This window comes from Bos indicus, chromosome X, assembly GCF_029378745.1.
Source record: "Bos indicus isolate NIAB-ARS_2022 breed Sahiwal x Tharparkar chromosome X, NIAB-ARS_B.indTharparkar_mat_pri_1.0, whole genome shotgun sequence".
Taxonomy (NCBI): domain Eukaryota; kingdom Metazoa; phylum Chordata; class Mammalia; order Artiodactyla; family Bovidae; genus Bos; species Bos indicus.
Genome location: NC_091789.1, coordinates 62,227,055 through 62,247,132, shown reverse-complemented (window position 1 = coordinate 62,247,132; position 20,078 = coordinate 62,227,055). Strand labels below are relative to the sequence as shown.

Sequence of the window (20,078 nt, the reverse complement as noted above, 5' to 3'; positions counted from 1 at the left end):
ACCACTTGTATTTGCACAGGTACTGATACTACTGCCAGAGCCCCCTTTCCTAGAGTAGATTGTGGGTATTAACTTGAAGTTGAAAAGTAGTTCTATTAAGCCAAACGATTGGCATACTTAGTTAGTGATTGATCTGGGTATAAACCTTTGTTTCCTTGACCCTCCTGATAGCAAAAGAGAAAACCAACTGTTTGAGTTAATACCAGCTAGTTAGTATGTTGATTAGTTATATGGATGTTTGATTTGCAACTTCCATTGGGATGTCTAGAGTAAAAATTTTGTTTGAATGTTATTCTTATAATCATATGGAAGTAGTACCGAGTACTACTGGATGGAAAGAAAACTGAAGCATAATATGATGCCCAGTCGTGTTGAAATGTAAGTAAACAGTATCTGTTACTGGAGAGCTTTATTTTACTGTTCTGAGTATTCAGATGGTAAGAAGTTTTCTCCTGCATTTTCCAAAATAGACTAACTCTCAACTATAAATGGATCCTAAACCTTCACAGTGTATATATCTTGAAGGATGTCACAAGACTCTCTCTTTATTCACTGAAGGAAGATGAAAATTATCTCTCATTTCTACTTAGACCAGTGCTGTATTTGAATTTGGAAAGAGCCATGTATTGTTTAAAGGAAATAGTTCATTTTTAATGAGAAAATAGCTGGGTGCCTGTGGGCATTGAGGTTGGGGTTAACCAGTCAGATTGACCTACTAGTTTCCCATAGTCAGACTTTGTCTCTGAACTTGGCTCCTATCCTGACTCTGGGAGAAGAGGTAGAAATAAAACCATTTACATCATGACTCCTGCTCTCTGTCATTTAAAAACATTTAATTGTGTATATATATATATATATATATATATATATATTATTGAGATATAATTAACATATAACATTGTATAAGTTTAAGATGTACAATGGGTTGATTTGATATATTTATATATTATACTGATTAATACCTTTGTATTGGCTAACAACTATCACATCATGTTAACTATCATTTCTTTTTTGTGACAAGAACATTTGAAATCTAATCTCTTAGAAATTTTTAAGTATGTAATACAGTATTGTTGATCATAATTACTGTGCTCTGCATTATAGATCTCCAGAACTTACTCAGCATTCTAGTTGCAAGTTTGTATCTTTTAACAGCATCTCCCCAATTCCTCCACCACCCCACTCAGCCCCTGATAACCAGCCTTCTAGTCTGTTTCTTTGAGTTTGACCTTTTCAGATTCCATATAAGTGATATAATACAATATTTGTCTTTCTTTGACTTAATCTAACTATAATGTCTCAGGGTCCGTCCATGTTGTTGAAAATGGCAGGATTTCCTTCTTTTTCATGACTGAATAATACCTCCATTGTGTGTGTGTGTGTGTGTGTGTGCGCACGCATATCACATCTTCTTTATCCATTCATTCCTTAGCAGACACTTAGTTTTTTTCCATATCTTGGCTAGTGTGAATAATGCTTCACTAAACATGGGAAGGCATTGAAGAGATCTTCAGTATCCTGTGTTCATTTCCTTTGCATATATAAGCAGAGATGGGAATGCTGGATCATGTGATAGTTGTTTAAATTTTTGAGAAACCTCCATACTGTTTTCCATAGTGCCTGCGTCAGTTTGCATTCCCACCATCAGTGCTCAAGAGGTCCCTTTTTGTCCACATCCTCACCAACACTCATTATCTCTTGTCTTTTTAGTGACAGCCATTCTAACATGTGAGGTGAGAACTCAGTGTAGTTTTGATTTCCATTTCCCTGATGATTAGTGATATTGAGTACCTTTTTATGTACCTTATTGACCATTTTCTTTGGGGAAATGTCTGTTCAGTCGTCTGCTTGTTTCTTAATCTGCCCTTTTCCCGTAGGGTTTTGACTACTGTTTCTTAGAGCCAGGCTCAGTTACTTTTGTAAGACCCCAATAGTACTAGTTCTAGTCATTTTTTGTTTTTCCTTTGGTACCTGGCTTATCATGAACTAAGGTGCACAGGTAATGCGAAAAAGCAGATGGGTTTCTTTTTAAAAAGGATCTTTTCTTATGTCACCATACACATAAATATTGTCTCTTATTGCAGATTCAAATCCAGAAAGATATACGGGTTCTTCTTAAGAGAAAAAGAGAAAATCTGTAAGTATTTGTCCTTTAAAAATTCTAAATTTGCAATCTTGTCAGCTTTTGGAGAAAGTTAAGTGACCAAACTAATAGACATTTTTTCTCTCTTTATATTGGAAAAGCCCTGCCAATATTTATATATTAAAAAGGCATTATTTGGAAAAGTAAAATAGGAGAACTTTTTACTCTGGACAGCTTCTAAGATTTAAAACATCTGTCACTCATTTATGAATGGGGAAGTGATAATTAAAATCTAAATATAATCTCTTTTTTTTTGTTTGTTTTTGAGTTTTACCAAAAAGTGGAGTCATAATTGGAGTTCCAGTTCTGACTCCTGAGGCAGTGTGTCTCTGAAAAGTTATTTAGTTTACCTTTGCCTCAATTTCTTCATCTGTAAAATGAGCTTAATAGTAAGTGTCCAGTGAATGGTTCATTAATATTGATGAAGTTGAATCTGTAGTAGTGTATACTTCCTCCAATAAATTGAAGCTTAATTTTAGTTATTATTTCTCAAAATGATTTAAATGTATTTCTAATCTTCAAAAATCTAGGCATCAGTGCTGTCCTTCATGAAACACCTACTCTAGACTATAATATAGAATGAAAGAAATATAACAGAGCACCTACAATTATAATTTAGTGTTTGAGCCTTGGACCTTGAAAATTACCTAGTTCCGGAGTTCCCAAACATTTACTTTTAGACAGTACCCTGACCAGTGAAGACTTTTTACTGGCCCATGGTGAAGTGAGGGAAATAAGCCCCACAGGCCATGAGATTTTTAAAGCTGAACTTTTTCGATTTGAAAAATTGCTGCTTATTATAAGTTATATCCTTCTAATTTTGAGGAGTTAGACCCGTTCTGTATTTTATGAAATGTTGGTGATAGTAAATGATAGGTTTTTGTTTTTTATGTCCATGCTTGGCCAAAAAAAAAAAAAAAAATTGGCAGTTGTGTCATTGCCCTCACCATCATTCTTTGTTTATAAAACTTTTACTTGTCTATGATATCTTAAAATCTGAATCCAACTTTCTCATGTAGATGAGGAAATAGACAAAAGGTCATTTAATTTGTTCCAGGTAGTGCAGCTTGTCAAGCTGCTGAGCCAGGACCAAAGCCCTGTATACAATGCTGTCTCTCTTGTATTTCTGGTCTTCTGAGAATCGCTCTCATTATAATAGATTATGAAACTGAAACAGAAGAAATAGTAGTTTTTATGTGCTCATAACTATTTTTGAATTCCAAGTATAAAGAAATTCAAAAGACTTAATGTGCTTGTATAGCAAAGATTGCTACAGTTGACTGATTAGGCTGCATTAGAAAAATCTTGAACATGAACAAAGATTTTCATCAACAGACCAAAATTAGTTGTCTCCGAATTCAGCTACACAGGCAGCATGCTGTCCCATGATTGACAAAGGAGATAAGGTAACAGGTTTAGTGTTTCTTTTGGGAAATAGACCATAGTGCAATTGTATGGGCTGTAGGATTCAGGCTCCTATAGTTATTTATACACAGAGAATCTATTTCCTGTTTCTTTTTCCCTCTCCACCCCCACCCCACACGTCCCACACACATAAAAATTTATTGTAATTGGCCTGCAGCCCACTTAGATGTGTAAGAGAAAGAACTACCAAGGTGAAGAGCAGGAGTTCCCAGAAGCTTTAGCAAGAGTATCTGGCCAGTTCAGGAGTCAATAAACACTTTGGAGAGAGTTCTTCAATTGGCATAGTGCCTTGCCTCTCCCAAAGTACACTTCAAAATAGAAATACCTAATTCCCTTATCTCACTCACGTTCGTGAAGCTTGCATGGGTCAGGTGAACAAATGAACATGAAGAGAGAACAGAATGGAAAATATTCCTCATCCTTAACATGGAGACATTACCTCTCAGAGTATTTTTCCATGGCTTCTTGTATTTGACTTCGTGTGGCATCCTTCTTTAGTTAAGAATTCTTTAATTTCTCAAATGTCAGGAACACCCATAATTCAGTGTGAATAATTTAACTATGTATTGCATTAATAATAATGTTAATAATAAAAATACATATTGAATTTTTTCATTGTCTTTGGAATATCCATGCCCTTTTCTTTACTAGCGCTAATATTTGAGCGCTATAAGATTTGAATGGCTTTTGATTTGAATGGCTATAAGACTTCAGTCTTCAACAGATTTATCAGTCACTGAACTCTTTTATTAATCTCAGTTATAAGATATATTTGCTACTGAAGAGCAGAGCGAGGTTTTGTTGTTTTATTTTGTTTGTTATTTACCACAGTACAGTTTCACATTATGGTGGCCTGGTAGCTGAATCATAGTGACTTATTTAGCCATTTTGTAAGAAATGGTTTAAGACTACCTTGCTGCATGGCTTTTTAACAGTGTGAGTACTGGGAAACAACATTCATAGCGAACCAATCTATTAAACTGGTCCCTCCTCTAGGAAAGGCCAGAGGATAGGGCATGTAGCCAAGATGTAAGTTGCAAAATTCTCCCTGTAAAACAAAGGCTGTGGGAAATAGCACTGCAGATTAACAGATTTGTTTTTTAAACCTGTGCTCAGGGTTGGCAGCTCACAGCTGTATTGATTTATTATAATTAGTAGATAAGATGATAGGAGACAGATGTGTAACAAATAGCAATGATAATAGTCTATATATTTCTCATTCAGATAACACATTTATAACTGTGAGTTAATTTGTCAGATATGTAATCCAATTGTTTTTATTAACTTATGTTAAGATCATAAAGAAAAAAATACCCAGTACACGGAAGACTTTACAGACAAAAAGTCTACACCATGCATGATGGGCTGTTGAATGTAGCAGCAGGGTTTTGTCTAGAGGGACCTGTAGCAGATCCTCTTTAGCAGGGATTAGGGATTGGGGTTGTCATTGTCGTTGTCTGCTTCCCTTCTACAGCACTGAACCCTTTATATTTCTCTGAACACGTAACTCCTAGAACTTAGTTTCTCTCCCATTTTTCATGATGTCTGAAAAAGTTGGATTATAACATCATGTCTTGTTGGCAGGTGCCACTTCTAGCATGATATATCCTCAAAATTCCTTATATGTAAGCTTTGGATTAAATTATATCCAATCCACTCTCAACTTTGGAAAGCTTTAAAAAATCAAGTGTGTTTTTAAAAATAAAAATCAAGTGTGTTTCAATCACTTAAAATGAGGAAGATAAATGTACTTGTACACAGTGTGTGTGAGGTGTGTAGGCACAACATTGTATGAGGCTCCCACATTTCAACACATGACATCTCCTTATTTCAACATATGTAGATAGGATCCAAATTATACTATCCTATGACCTATAAAAAGCATTATCTGATACGTGCTGGGCATGTTCTTAACGCATTATGGGAGGGAATGCGTGCTCGAGCAAGAAAGGGCATCTTCAACATGGCAGCTGAGGTGCTTTCTTTGCTGGGGAAAGCTGGGAAGAGACTAGCAGGATGGCGACTTCAGGAGTTAATATCCATCCAGGTGATGAAGCAAACAAGTTTGGTTCATCTTGTTTGAGATGTTACCAAAGATCAGTCATAGCTGTGAGACTCTTCTAGTCAAACTAGCTAGGCAGGCGTACAGTGTGTGGTATAGAGCATCTGTCTAGTCATCCTAGGTGTTTGCTTTTCTTTTGCTTTTTTTTCAGCTTTCAAATGTATTTATTATAATTACTGTAAACTTCAAAAGTTTGACTGTATAAGCTATTTCATATTGATTAAATTGACTTACCAACTTTGAGTCACATGAGACTTACATAGAGCAGACAGATATATATTTCACATGATTATTCAGTCCTGCAAACTGTCTGAAAGCAAAAGATCATGCTAGCTACTCTTACTGCCTTTTATTTTCTTAAAATATTAACATTTAAAAAGTTTTAATGTTGAAATATAAGGTTAATTATATTGTAATGTAGTGCCTATGAAGTTTGATTTCATTAACCAAAGCAACTGTTTTCTTTAATGGGTATATAACCTTTCTCCTATATGTTTTAAAATCACTTGAAACTTTTTAATAGTGTGTGAAAGAAAATAGGAATTTTTAAAAAAGCACTCCACCCCTTTACAAAAGTCTTGTTGATGCAATATCTATGTCGAAGTATGATCTTTTAAAGTGCAACAGGTATGCATATCTGTTTTAATCTCTTGGAATTTTTATAATTGTTTTCTGATTTAATGTTTAGTGGATACAGGCTTATCCTTTTCAGAAGGCAAATTATCTCTTTATTTGGTATTTAAATTACTCTTAACTGATGTGTGATTTGAAAATGTGATTTCTTAAAGTACCACTGACAGTTAATCACAGATTATCACGTTGATATCTGTTACATTTTCATAAGGAAATATATCAAGGACAGATGAAGAATATTTGTCTCTACCATGTGTCTCAACTTGGTAGATGCATGGATCCTTGCTTGGTTTAGACCATTTTCTAAAACTTGTTAAAAAAAAATTATCTTGGTATGGACTTTAGTTTATTATTTTTTCTCTTTCCTGAATGGGTGTTGTGTCACATGCTATTGGAAAAGATGATGATTTCTTTTAAATTCAGCCTTTAATCAGTATGTCACGTTTGTTTACTTTGTGTGCTGGAGCTTCATGTATTACTAATGCTTTTTGTGTTTAACCTAACTATCTCAGAGCGTTTGAAGTAACTGGAATGAAATACTTAACATTAAACTTGGCCTCAAAACAAGAAGCAAAGTAAAATTACACCTGATTTTCACTTAAACTTCTAGGACTTACTGGGCAGCTAAAGGGCTCCCCGCCCCCTGCACTGCTATAAAAATGCTTTAGACTGTAGGACAGATCAGTGCTCAAAGTTGTCATCAGGATTTTTTCATACACAAAGTTTGTCACTCTCACCTATTTAAATTATACCAGTATGACCCAGGTCACAGACAGTACAGCTAAAAGCATGGACTTTAAAATCCAGTAGACCTGGATCAGAATCCCTACTTAGCTGTGTTATCTTGATCAAATGATATGTCTGAGACTATTATATCATCAGTTATAAGTTACATCCCTAGTTCATTAGTATATTAGTTCAAAGTGTGTTTCTGAAGGATTAAAGGAAATAGTGTATCTAAAGGACTGAGCATAGCCCATAGTACAGGCTCAATAAGTGGTTATTAATCTGATGCTCGGGCTTCCCAGGTGGCTCATTGGTAAAGAATCTCCCTGCCAATGCAGGAGATGCAAGAGACACAAGTTCGATCCCTGCGTCAGGAAGATCCCCTGGAGGAGGGCGTGGCAACCCACTCCAGTATTCTTGCCTGGAGAATCCCATGGACAGAGAAGCCTAGCAGGCTACAGTCCATGGGGTCACTGAAGAGTTGGACACAACTGAGTGAGCATGCAATCCGATTCCCAAATGGAATGCTGAACATCAACAGGAATGATTCGCTATCCCCTGACTGAAGCTGACGCCCTGCCCTTTCCAGCTGAAATACAAGTGCATTATTTGATTTTAAGGAAGTGCAACTCAGAGTTCATGTCCTCCTGGTGGGACAGCAGTATCCCTCTTCATACATGGCAGGACAGCATTTGTGAAAGGCATCCGTGAAAAGGCACATGATACAAATTCTATAATCCTCTTGCTTTTGTAACAACTTGTCTTTTTCCTCTGTGGAAAAGGCAGTTTGTCCAGTTTCATGTTTTCTATCAAGCAACTAAACACATGTTCAAAGTAATTACCAGGAATTTTAAGAGTATACCATTTCCTGGAGTGTTGGCATGGACAAGTGATTTTTTAAAAAGATGACTAAGATTGATTGTCTTCTGGCTATTGCCCTTAACATACATTTTTACTTTATAGTTTCAGAGCAATCCCATCTCCATTCTTATTTCAGTCAACAAGTTTATTGAACACTTCATACACAGAGGTACAAGTGTAGGAGGATTCAGCAGCAAACAATAAACTCTGCCTCACGGAACCTTTATGTTCTAATGGAGGCCTTGAAAATAAACATGAAAGATAAAGCATATGATGTATTAGTGTTAAGTACTAAGGAGAGAAATCAAAACGGGCTGTGATTTTGGAGTGACTGGAGAAGGCCTTGGGCTTCCCAGGTGGCTCTGTGGTAAAGAATCCACCTGCAATGTAGGAGACTCAAGAGACCTGAGTTTGATCCCTGGGTCAGGAAGATCCCCTGGAAGAGGGTATGGCAACCCATTCCAGTATTCTTGCCTGGGAAATCCCATGACTGCAGCCTGGCAGGCTATAGTCCATAGGGTCACAGAGTCGGACATGACTTAGCAACTGAGCATGGGGAAGACCTTACTGAGGGAGTGATATTTGAATAAAGGCAAAAAGGAGATGAGAAAATAAGCTGGGAAGGTATCTTGGAAGAACATTCCAGGTAGAGAGAATAGCGTGTACAAGAGCCCTGAGGCAGGATCATGCTTGTTGTGTCCCAGAAACATCAAGGAACAAGTTGGCATGGTAGCAGAAGGAAGTGGACAGTGTCGCAGATGAAGGCAGAAACTTGAGGTGGGGGACAGGTCCCTTCTTATAGATTGGAGTAAGGACCATGTTTTTTTCTGAATGAGTCACATGGGGATTCTTTGAAAGGTTTTGAGCAGAGGAATGGCATGATCTAGCTTACAATTGAACTGGAGCACTCTGGCTGCTGAGTTTATAATTTGTTATAAAAGTGGAAGCAGGGAGCTCACATTGGGTATTGCAGTTCTCCAGGTGAGAGGAGACAGTGGCTTGAGCCAGGTTGGTATGTGTGGAGGTGGTAAGAAGTAGTTAACTTTGGTATCTGTTTTGTGAGTAGAGCTGGTAGGATTTGCTGATGAATTGGCTGTGGAATTGTGAGAAAGAGAGGGGGATGAAAGTGAACCTGATTGAAGGCCTTTGGTTAAAGCAACTGGAGCTACAGAGACGGGCAAGACTGAGTGGGCTATTTGTGGAAGGATGATCAGCAGCTCAATTTCCTATTAATACATATGTATTAAATGAGTATGTAACTGATATCTAAATGGATCTGTTGAGGAAGCAGTTGGATATACAAACCTAGTGCTTAAGGGAGACCTCCAGGCTTAGCAGAGAAACTTTGGGATCATCACCATATTTATGTTGTTTAAAGCTATGAGCCTAAATGAGATCACCTTGGGAGTGAGCTTAGATAAAGAAGAGGTTCAAGGACTGAACACTATATCATTGAGAGGTATGGGAGATAAGAAGCAGCAATGAAGATGGAGAAAGAATTGTCAGGGAAGTCGGAAGAAAATCTGAAGAATGGGTTCTCCTGGAAGCCAAGTGAAGAAGTTTCCAGCAGGAAAAGAGGGGTCAACTGGGCTAAAGGCTGGTGGTGGGTCAAGGGCAGGGTGAGGCCTGAGCTTTAATTGACCTTGGGATCTGACAACATGGAAGTCATTGGTGACCTTGAGCAAAGCAATTTTGTGGAATGGTAGGAGGAAACCTGCAGAGAAGGCAATGGCACCCCACTCCAGTACTCTTGCCTGGAAAATCCCATGGACGGAGGAGCCTGGTGGGCTGCAGTCCATGGGGTCGTGAAAAGTCAGACACGACTGAGCGACTTCCCTTTGACTTTTCACTTTCATGCATTGGAGAAGGAAATGGCAACCCATTCCAGTGTTCTTGCCTGGAGAGTCCCAGGGACGGCGGAGCCTGGTGGGCTGCTGTCTTTGGGGTCGCACAGAGTCGGACACAACTGAAGCAACTTAGCAGCAGCAGCAGCAGCAGGAGGAAACCTGAGCTTAGTGGGGTCAAAAGAAAATGGGAGATAACTGGGTGACAGGGCATGGGGACAACTCTTTAAAGGAGTCTTACAGAGAAGGAGAGGGTTTCTTAGGTGGCGCTAGTGGTAAAGAACCCACCTGCCAATGCAGGAGACTTAAGAGACATAGGTTTGATCCCTGGGTTGGGAAGATCCCCTGGAAAAGGGCCCAGCAACCCACTCCAGTATTCTTGCCTGGAGAATCCCATGGACAGAGGAGCCTGGCGGACTATAGTCCAAACAGTCAGACATGACTGAAGTGACTTAGCACACACACAGAGAAGGAGAAGAAATGGAGCCACAGGCAGAGAATAAGGTACAAGAGAGGGAATGGTTTTTAAGATGAAAGAAATCATAGCCTGTTAGAATGTGGGTGGGACCAGTTCAGCAGAGCAGGAGAAATTAATGAGGCAGGAGAAGGAAAGAGTTAATAGAGCAGCAGAACAGAGGAGCCTGGTGGGCTGCTGTCTATGGAGTCGCACAGATTCGGACATGACTGAAGCGACTTAGCAGCAGCAGCATCAAGGTCTTTCTAGTCTAGACAGGGGCTTCATGCATGAGAGAAGGGGTCGGCCTTGGCTGGGAGCATTACCAGCCCATCTCTAGTCATAGGAGAGAGGAGAGATGTGGCCACAGATGCGAGTAGTTGCAGAGACACTGGTGGGAGTCTGTGGACGTTCTCTTCAGACGGTTTCAGTTTTCTCAGCCAAATGGTAAGCCAGGTCAGCAGCTGAGGTTGAGGACAATGAAGGAGACTTGGTGGTCTGAAGAGAGAAAACAAAGCATGAACCCCAGGAGAGCAAGCCTGTGGATGGCCTAGGGCAGGGCAGCATGGCTTCTCTGCAGCTTCAAGGGTCCATTTGAGGGAGCAGCCATGGATCTAAAGGGGGATGTTTGGCTCTGTTGGGTGTTTCTCCAGCCAAATTCAGCTGCATGGGGAAGGGTGCAGATAAGGTGGTAAACTGGATTTAACCAGGTCGTGGTTTAGCTGAGTGAGTACACCAAAGTGGGAGAGGGGCAAGAGAGTTGAGAGTGTATTCCAGGGACCAATACCACACACCCATGGAAGTGAAGCTGGATCAGACAGAGGACTTTCCCAACAGTGCCATGAAGTAGATGGCAAGCAAGTAGAACACAAGCAGTATTCCCGATTGCACATGATGCCGCTGGTACAGAGCTTTACATGAGAGGTCGTATATCTTGTCCAGAGTCACATTTAAGAGCAGATACTGAGTTGAGAAGCCAGATCTCCTTTGATTAGGGTGTTTACCACCCAACCTATCATAGGCTTTCTTCTAATATAATAGCAGGGTGTTTAATCTTAAGTTACCAAATCACTATACACATGTGTCTCTTATAGTGACATTCTAGTAGCATTGACTCTGAAATAATATGACTTAGATCACAAAAGGGGACCAGCACTTTAAAAGCAGAAAGCTCGAAAGCATCTGCCATGCTGCTTGCTGTTTTCTGATACATCCTGCAGTTCTGCTGCCAGCCATTCCCCAGAGTCCATGAGGACCATCCTCATTTCCCAGTCTTTGTCCTCTCCTTTTGAAAATGTTCCCATCCTTTACACCAACCCAAAATACTGTGCTTTTTTTGTGAAACCTTCCTAGGTGGTTCTCCTTCGTCCTCCATCTCTCCCCGATCCCCAAACTGGGTGTAATCTCATCCCTTTTTTGAATACCTTTTGTTCTTGCTTCTCTGATGGGATCTATCATAGTCTACTGTATATGTTTGTGAACTCATCTCCCTGCCCCCTACCATACATATGGACATGCAGATGTGCATGCAAAGGATTGAGAGCATGTTTTATTCATCTTTGTATTATGTGTTCAAAACATACATAGTAGGTGTTCAAATTTTTTTTAAAAAATTAATTTATCAGCAGACTGTGTGTAATGCTGGAAAATTTTTGATACAGAAGGATTTTTAAATGATAGGCCAAAGTGAGCGGAAGGTGCCTGGGAGCGGGGGGTGCTTGAAAGAGCACCAAACTTGGGGACAGACCTCGGATGCAATTTGCACTGTCACTCATTCACTTCCCTTGGAGATGAAAGATCAGACAGCATCAGTGGCTCAAATACTCAGCTGAAATGGAGGTTCCATAGAGTCCCTTCAGGTGCTCACACAGCTTCCCCAACTGAAGCAACTCTGCTTTTTTCTTTTATCTATACTTGTGTTTCCATGTGCATATAAGATTTTATTCAAATGAGTGACCCATACCCACCCCATGCCCCCAGCCTCAGCACCACCAGAAAAAATAGAAAACTTCTAAACTAAATGATCTCTCTTTACCTCAGTGTTCTTTGAGCCTTGTGGGGGGTGTGTGTGTGTGTGTGTGTGTGTGTGTGTGTGTGTGTACTATGAGGATTAAGTAGATGTTTCCCTACCTCTAAGACTTAAGGGAAGTCTGTGTAAAAAATTAAGTGTATATAACAAAACAGTTGACTGAAAAGCATGCAGCACAGTTTAAATCCAGCTAGTTTGTAATATTGTCAAAAGCTGTCTTCTGCTTCTTCAGCCCCATTTTTCAAATGAGACTGAGGTGATACTCCCCACTTAGGGGGATTCTATCAGTCTAAAGACTTTTGTTTGTCTTCTGGTATTGTCCCTGAGAATTTATGTATTGAAATAAGTATTTATTTTGAATTAATTTCCTTTCAGTACTTCTTTATATTATCAGTAAGGAATTATTTTTAAAACTGTGTGTAAGTAGACTATCATCTCTGAGTACCCTTTAGGGTTTATAAAGGAGTATTATAAAATATTTGTTATAATAAAGAGGTGCTGGATTTGATAGGGTTGCGAACTACTGGTCTGTGCTGCATACTTAGATGCTTAGATGTTTAAAAATGATGACATAATCAAGGATCAGAATGAGTGGTAGACATTTCTAGTGATGTGGGAAATTAGGAAAAGGAGAGACTATCATGGATTTGGGTAGTCATGGAATGTTTGATGGAGGAGAGGATTATTAGAGGGGATCTTGCATACTGAGGATCAGGCACTATGATAGACCCTTGGTGTATTCTATCTTGAAAAAAAAAAAAAAGGGTGACGAGACTTGTCAGAGAGATGGAGAAAGCAATTTCTAGGTATATTGTTTAGTAACTCAGTTGTGTCTGGCTCTTTGTGGCCCCCTGGACTGTAGCCCTCTAGGCTCCTCTGGCCATGGGGTTTCCCAGGCAAGAAGACTGGAGCGGGTAGTTGTTCCCTTCTCCAGGGGATCTTCCCAACCCAGGGATCAAACCCACATCTGCTGCATTGGCAGGCAGATTCTTTCCACTGAGCCACCAGGGAAGCCCTTTTCTAGGTATAGTAAAGCATAAAGTTAAAGTTGCAAGGGCCCCAGGAAATTGTAAGGGTGGTGTCAACCTTTGGTGTTCATGGATGGATTCCAGGGAACTCAGGAATTCCCTGAATTTGAGTATACCATTTTGCATATCTTTCTGAGGAGAACTGGGTCTATAGTACTCATTGAATTCTGAAAGTGGTCCATCACCCCTAGGAAGTTAAGGCCTACTGATCTAGCCAGATCTTATGCTCAGAGGCTTTGCCCAAGGTTACACAGCTAGTCAGTGACAGAGATGGGGCCTGAATCACAGGTCGTTTCATCTGTAATTTCTTGCTCATTTCACCACGCTCAGTTGAACAACATGAATAACAGCAGAGCAGGCTTAAGGATTATGTTACCATTTTATAGTAATTGGTGTAAAAAGGCACAACTGTCTTGGGGTCAGTAGTTGATTTTCACAGGAGTTGCAGAAGGATGCACTTTGCTTTGGCCCCTCAAACTGAGCTAATACTATACTTTTTTCTAGTTGAAATATACTGCCACTCACCAAAATAGCTTTCTCAACTGAAGGCAAGCTCCTGGAGAAAGATTATTCTCCATGAGGCTGTTTCTGCAGTTCCTTTCCAGTTGGCACTGTTTTTCTGACCTGCAGTGGCCTCCAGTTTCCTGCCAAATCAAATGAAAACTACTTCGCCTGATTTGTCAGATCATGTACTACTGTGGCCTGTACTGCTGTGGCGAGTACTTTGTGCCCCAGTCAGGCGAGTGTCCTTATTATTTGCACTCATTCCTCTCCTAGAGTCTTTTCATTCCTCTCTTCATGTGGTTCCCCAGCCCAGAATGACCTCTATCCTTTTCCTTTGTTTCCAGATCCCGAACATAAGGTCCAGCTTAAGTCTAATCTCCACAAAGCTTCCCTTTGTAACTGTGGACCATTTTGCACTTGCTCTGAACTGCTATCACATTAATTGCTTGCACTGTGCACCACAGGACTTAGGTATTTCTACAGACTCTTCATTGGAAAGAAGGTCGAGTGGTCACTTTGAGAATGGGGTTCCAGGAAGTCCAGGGTGGGACTCAGGGCACCCCCAATCCCTGCTTCCGCCAGAGCAATTCTACTTTAGTGTTTACAGATGGGAAATCTTCACTAGTGTTTATTTGATGAAATGGGTTAGCTGCCCCTTTCTCCTGCAAACAAAGTTTGAAAAACATTGGATCTATCTTGTGTGCTGATGACTTCATAACTGTTAACTCATAATGAGCAGGGGCCAGGAGACTTACACTGCCTTGGACTTAATACTGCCACTCCCAGGCAACTGGTGCAATTTGAGCACAAAACAGACATGTAGGAAATTATTTTATGATTATATTAGTCCAATTTGGGGGATAGGCGATAATGAATAGCATTACTAAAAAATTATCATAATGAAGAACTCAGAATATTTCTGGGTTGATCATTGAGAAATAAGCCAAAACTGGTGGATTTATTTCCCCTCTTTTGAAAAAGTCAAATACTATTTAAAGCTGTTCAGTTTACATGTGCATATTGAAGAGAAACCTCAGTATTGGCATTCTCTACTCTCCTAAAATTTAGCCAAACTTAAATATCACAGGCATGTGCTCATATAGTTGCTATAGTGTTATACAACTGACTTGTAGAGTCACGTGCAGTATACCAGATAACCTACAAAAATTGCATCTAAAATTTATGGCCATAATGATTAAAACTGGAAAATACCAGTCTTTCAGACCAGTTATTTCTGCTTTCTCGTATCAAATCAATGCTAGAAACTAATAAAAACCTGAGTATTTAAATCAATGGTGCTATCAACTTGTTAATACTCTTTTGTTTTTGTTTTGTTTTCCCTGCTCTCTGCCTGGTTCATTGTCTTCACCTGCAGGTGTACTTTATTGTCGGCTTCCAAAGATTACTAACTCTTTCTGTATCATTAAAATTGAACTGCCTTGACTATTCTGCTACTCTTACTGCTGCTCCCATTATTGCCTTCTTCAGCAAAATCAGGCTTTCCGAAGCCAAAGAATAACAAGAAATAAACATCATTTTAGAAGCCTTGCCACCATGAAACTTAAGCAAAGTGTGCTCACCATTATTTTGCTGCCTATCCACCTGTTAATAACAATATACAGTGCCCTTATATTTATTCCATGGTATTTTCTTACCAATGCTAAGAAGAAAAACGCTATGGCAAAGAGAATAAAAGCTAAGCCCACCTCAGACAAACCTGGAAGTCCATATCGTTCTGTCACGCACTTCGACTCGCTAGCTGTCATAGACATCCCTGGAGCAGACACCCTGGATAAATTATTCGATCATGCTGTCTCCAAGTTTGGGAAGAAGGAGAGCCTGGGAACCAGGGAAGTCCTAAGTGAAGAAAATGAAATGCAGCCAAATGGAAAGGTTTTTAAGAAGGTAAAGCATTTTGGGGCTTTCTATTTTTTTTTAAGGGGAAGGTACACTTGACTATAAATCAAGTGCATTTAAAACATGCCAACATTTCATTATAGTGCCTGTAACTAATTCTCCAAAGCTGTTCCTAGCGTCTGTATATTCACTTAAGGGCAATTTTGAGTTCTCCCCATTGAATAGTATTTTAATTGCTTGTTTGAGCACATATGCTAATATTACAGCATCTCTCACTCTAACAGTTAATTCTCGGGAATTATAAATGGTTGAACTATCTCGAAGTGAACCGCCGAGTGAATAACTTCGGTAGTGGACTCACTGCACTGGGACTGAAGCCAAAGAGCACCATTGCCATTTTCTGTGAGACCAGGGCTGAATGGATGATTGCGGCACAGACCTGCTTTAAGTACAATTTTCCTCGTAAGTGCCTGGTGGTTTTGGAGGGAGAGAGTGGGCTGTTCTTATACATGAAACTGTCCTGAGCAAGTGTTAAGCCAGAACCTGTTGACCTTGAGAATCCTAACTGATGAATTTGTGCCCAGTTTGTGGCACTTTTAGTATTTTCTGGTTTCTTTAGGTTTAGAGAGTTAGAATCCTGAGAATTTGTAAGACACATTTGCGACTGCCACGAAGTTTGAGGCAAAGTGGAAGGGTAAGAGCAGAGACTATGAAAGCAAAGTAGATTATAAAATATATTCATGTCTGTGAGTCTACCATTAAAAGTTGGCTGAAATAATATATCTAAGAAATGTTTATCACTTAATGTTTTGTTTATTTTTTATTATGTAGTTGTGACTTTATATGCCACCCTTGGCAGAGAAGCTGTAGTTCATGGGTTAAATGAATCTGAGGCTACATATCTGATTACTAGTGTTGAACTTCTGGAGAGTAAACTTAAGGTAAATATGACATTTTCTTTTAATTTATGGTAGCATTTGACAGCATAGGAAAATATTCAGTAATGAAGTTGATTGCAAGCCCATATTTAATAGCTGGATTTTCCTTCTGTTCAACAGACTGCATTGATAGATATCAACTGTGTTAAACATATCATTTATGTGGACAATAAGACTATCAATAAAGCAGAATACCCTGAAGGATTTGAGATTCACAGCATGCAATCAGTAGAAGAGTTGGGATCCAAGCCAGAAAACTGTAAGTAAAGCAAACAAATTTATTAATTGATTCAAGGCTTATTATTCCAGTAAATTAAAGAAATAATACAAGTGAAAACTGTTAAGTTCTCTGATTTAAAAAAAGGTTTGTATAACTCAATAAAAAATAACATGAAAAATGTTTAAAAACTATCAAGACCATATAATATTAAGATTTTCTCTCCCTCCTCAAAAAGGTAACCACTGTTTGAAAATTTACTAAATTACTGAGAAGTATTCAATGGTTCAGGGCTTCCCTGGTGGCTCAGATAGTAAAGAATCCGTCTGCAATGCAGGAGACCGGGGTTCGATCCTTGGGTTCGGAAGGTCCCTGGAGAAGGGAGTGGCTACCCATTCTAGTATTCTTGCCTGGAGAATTCCATGGACAGAGGAGCCTGGCAAACTACAGTCCATGGGGTTGAAGAGAGTTGGACACAACTTAGCAACTAAGCATGCATGCATTCGATGATTCAGATTTATGGCAGCTGCTGCCAAACTTTCTTCCCTTTTTTTTTTTTTTTTTTGTTAAAAACCTACTATAACCTTCCAGTCTGAACCTCATGTAAGGGACAGATCTCAGGCCTTCCATTCAGTAAAATTTTCCTTTATTTTTTTTAGTGCTAATGCTACTGATTTTAATCATATCTCTGAGGATACAAACCATAAATAAAACCATACTTGGATTTATTCTACTACTGGTATGGTAGTTGGTATTCCATTTGAAATAAGTTAAGTGTGTCATATCAAAATGTCAGTTGGTCATCAGGTCAGAGAGGGTTGAACAGTTGAAATATTCCATTTAAATTATTTTCTTTCACATGTTTAATGAGAAGATCACAATACTCTGCTAGATGAGGAAGCCAAGTCTTTTATAACAGGCAGTCAGCATGCCTGCCCTTTGCTCTGAGGAAAAGTATTATCTTTATTGCACTGGACAGTGAGCATGCCTGTTCTTTGCTCCAGAGGGAGACACTTTTTCTGTCTTCCAAGGCTGTTCACTGTGGAATCATCCTTGAAAAGATAGTCCAGAATAAAGTCAGTGCCTCTGCTCACAAGATGTGCAGAAACTCAACAGACCCATGGAGAGTTGTGTCTCAACACCAGGTTGACACTGCAAGATTGGGATAAAGTTGACTGACAAGTCCTGATTGGTTGGGATTTGTTGGCATAAAACTATGGGAGGTAGGGGTCCTCATAATTTTGTGTGAGCCGTAACATGATAGACCCACATATCCTACCTAGTCCACTCATCTCTACCTTCTTTTATTGTATTTTACAAATGCATCCATCCGTAAATTATTAGGGGGAAAAAAGGTCCTTATAGTTTGAGAAGCACAACTCTAGCAGACAGGTTAGCAAGCTTCAACCTGCATCTGTTTCTCTAAATGAAGTTGGATTGGAACACAGTCACATCCATTTGTTTAACAATTGCCTATGGTTTCCTTCACTCTCCAGTAACAAACCTGGGTAGCTTTGGCAGAGAGACCATACGACCCTCCAAGTTTAAAATATTTACTCTATGGTCCTTTGCAATAAAAGTTGGCTGATCCCTGCTCAAGACAGCTAACTGTAATCTGTTGGGAAGACCTCTCTATTTCTTTCCCCTAATCATTCAACAAGCAGAGGCAGCACTGGAGCTCAGGACACAAGATGATTAAACGTTCCTACCTGAAGGCAGACGGCAAGAAGAAACAAAGTTTAGAAACTGTTTAGATATTACCTTTGGTGGGAACTGAAGGCCATCTAAGCCCCTCTAAATTGTCTCTTTTTCTTGGTTTCCTAAAATTCCTGTTTGATTTTGATTAAAAAGAATCGAAGTATGGTCTGACCCTGATAGGGAAAGAAGCATTAATTCTGAAAGACCCAAAAGAATCCCCAATCCAGACACATACCAAATATTCTAACTACAGGCATGAGTGAGTGTATGTGTGTGTGTAGCAGAGAGAGAAACAACTTCCTGTTACAGTTTTTATGTCACTGCACTTTCAGCAGTTTCAAGAAATGATTTCCTTTATAGATTTCAAGAAGCAACCATCAAAACACAGACATCATTTTGGTTTGATTTCCTTTGGATTTTACTTGCTACTTGGAATCTAATTAAAAAAATATGTTAAATGTATAATGGTTATCTTATTGTTATCTTACTCAACATCCATGGTTCAATTATTTTTTAAAATAAAATTATTTTTCTAAAAACTTGAAGAGAGTCAGGTCCAGTTGGTTTTCAATCAGGAGTGTGTATGAGTGTCACCTGTGGAGCCTGTGATCCATTCCAGACATACAAAACCAGAATTTTCAGAGCTAGGGTCCAGAGATAGTATTTAATTTAAGTTGCACAGGCGATTCTTATGCCCACCAGTGGTTAAGAACCAAAATCTAGTCCAACCATTTCATTTTAGACATGAGAAAACTGAGGCTTGAGGAGCTCACACACAGTACTCTATCGTCCTAATTCTCCAGATCTTAGATATCTTTCCACAACAAAACCCTGTAAACAGCACTGTGGAGAGGGATTAGGCTAAACATTCAGAAAATGGGCCAAATTAAGTTTGAAGTTCTCATTGCAGGTAACCAGAATTGGATAACCATTTTCTTGTTGATGATCAATAGAGAGTATTTGTTTTAAATAGTTTATCATTACACCAGAATCTAAAAATCTTATCTCTGTTTAACAATTTAACTTTTAAACTAAAGGAAATGTGCTTTTTCATTCATTTAGTGAGCGTTTCTCCAAATAGACCAACTCCTTCAGACTTGGCTATTGTCATGTATACCAGTGGATCTACTGGCCGACCTAAGGGAGTGATGATGCATCATAGCAATTTGATAGCTGGAATGACTGGCCAGTGTGAGAGAATTCCTGGGCTGGGGTAAGAGAAAATTATTGAGTGTTCTTAGAACTAATGTTTGACATTCTCTAAACTCAGACTATAGTAAAACAATAACTGATGTTTCTAATTTACAATGTCTTTTTAAGAATGGCTAGAATCTTTCTCTTACTTTGTTTTAGACCAAAGGATACGTATATTGGCTACCTGCCTTTGGCTCATGTGCTTGAGTTGACAGCAGAGATCTCTTGCTTTACCTATGGCTGTAGGATTGGATATTCTTCTCCACTTACACTCTCTGACCAGGTGACAAGCTTTTCAGTCTATTGACATGATCATATTAAGTTACAGTGTTCGGCTGAAAACAGTTTACTAAAACATGAAATATTTTAATTCAGCTAAAACTTTCTCCTTGGCTTCAAAAATAGCTCCCACGAGCAGTATGTTGCTATAGAAAATAACCTTGAGGATTTGTTAGCATTGCTTTA

At 39.1% G+C, this 20,078-nt stretch overlaps 1 protein-coding gene across 4 annotated transcripts in view; it reads left to right on the top strand.

The window, feature by feature from the left end:
• The window catches only part of ACSL4 (acyl-CoA synthetase long chain family member 4), a 77,588-nt gene that overhangs the window by 28,137 nt on the left and 29,373 nt on the right, over positions 1-20,078 (top strand). Inside the window, exons 2-8 of one of the 4 annotated variants that reach the window (XM_070783526.1) lie at positions 2,085-2,137; positions 15,378-15,614; positions 15,851-16,028; positions 16,398-16,507; positions 16,625-16,763; positions 19,482-19,632; positions 19,773-19,896. In XM_070783526.1, coding sequence (XP_070639627.1) covers positions 15,387-15,614; positions 15,851-16,028; positions 16,398-16,507; positions 16,625-16,763; positions 19,482-19,632; positions 19,773-19,896 — 930 coding nt within the window. In that variant the 5' untranslated portion in view covers positions 2,085-2,137; positions 15,378-15,386. Of the gene's footprint in view, positions 1-2,084; positions 2,138-15,084; positions 15,615-15,850; positions 16,029-16,397; positions 16,508-16,624; positions 16,764-19,481; positions 19,633-19,772; positions 19,897-20,078 lie in introns of all 4 variants that reach the window. The other 3 variants (XM_070783525.1, XM_070783524.1, XM_070783523.1) reach the window with 3 other exon arrangements.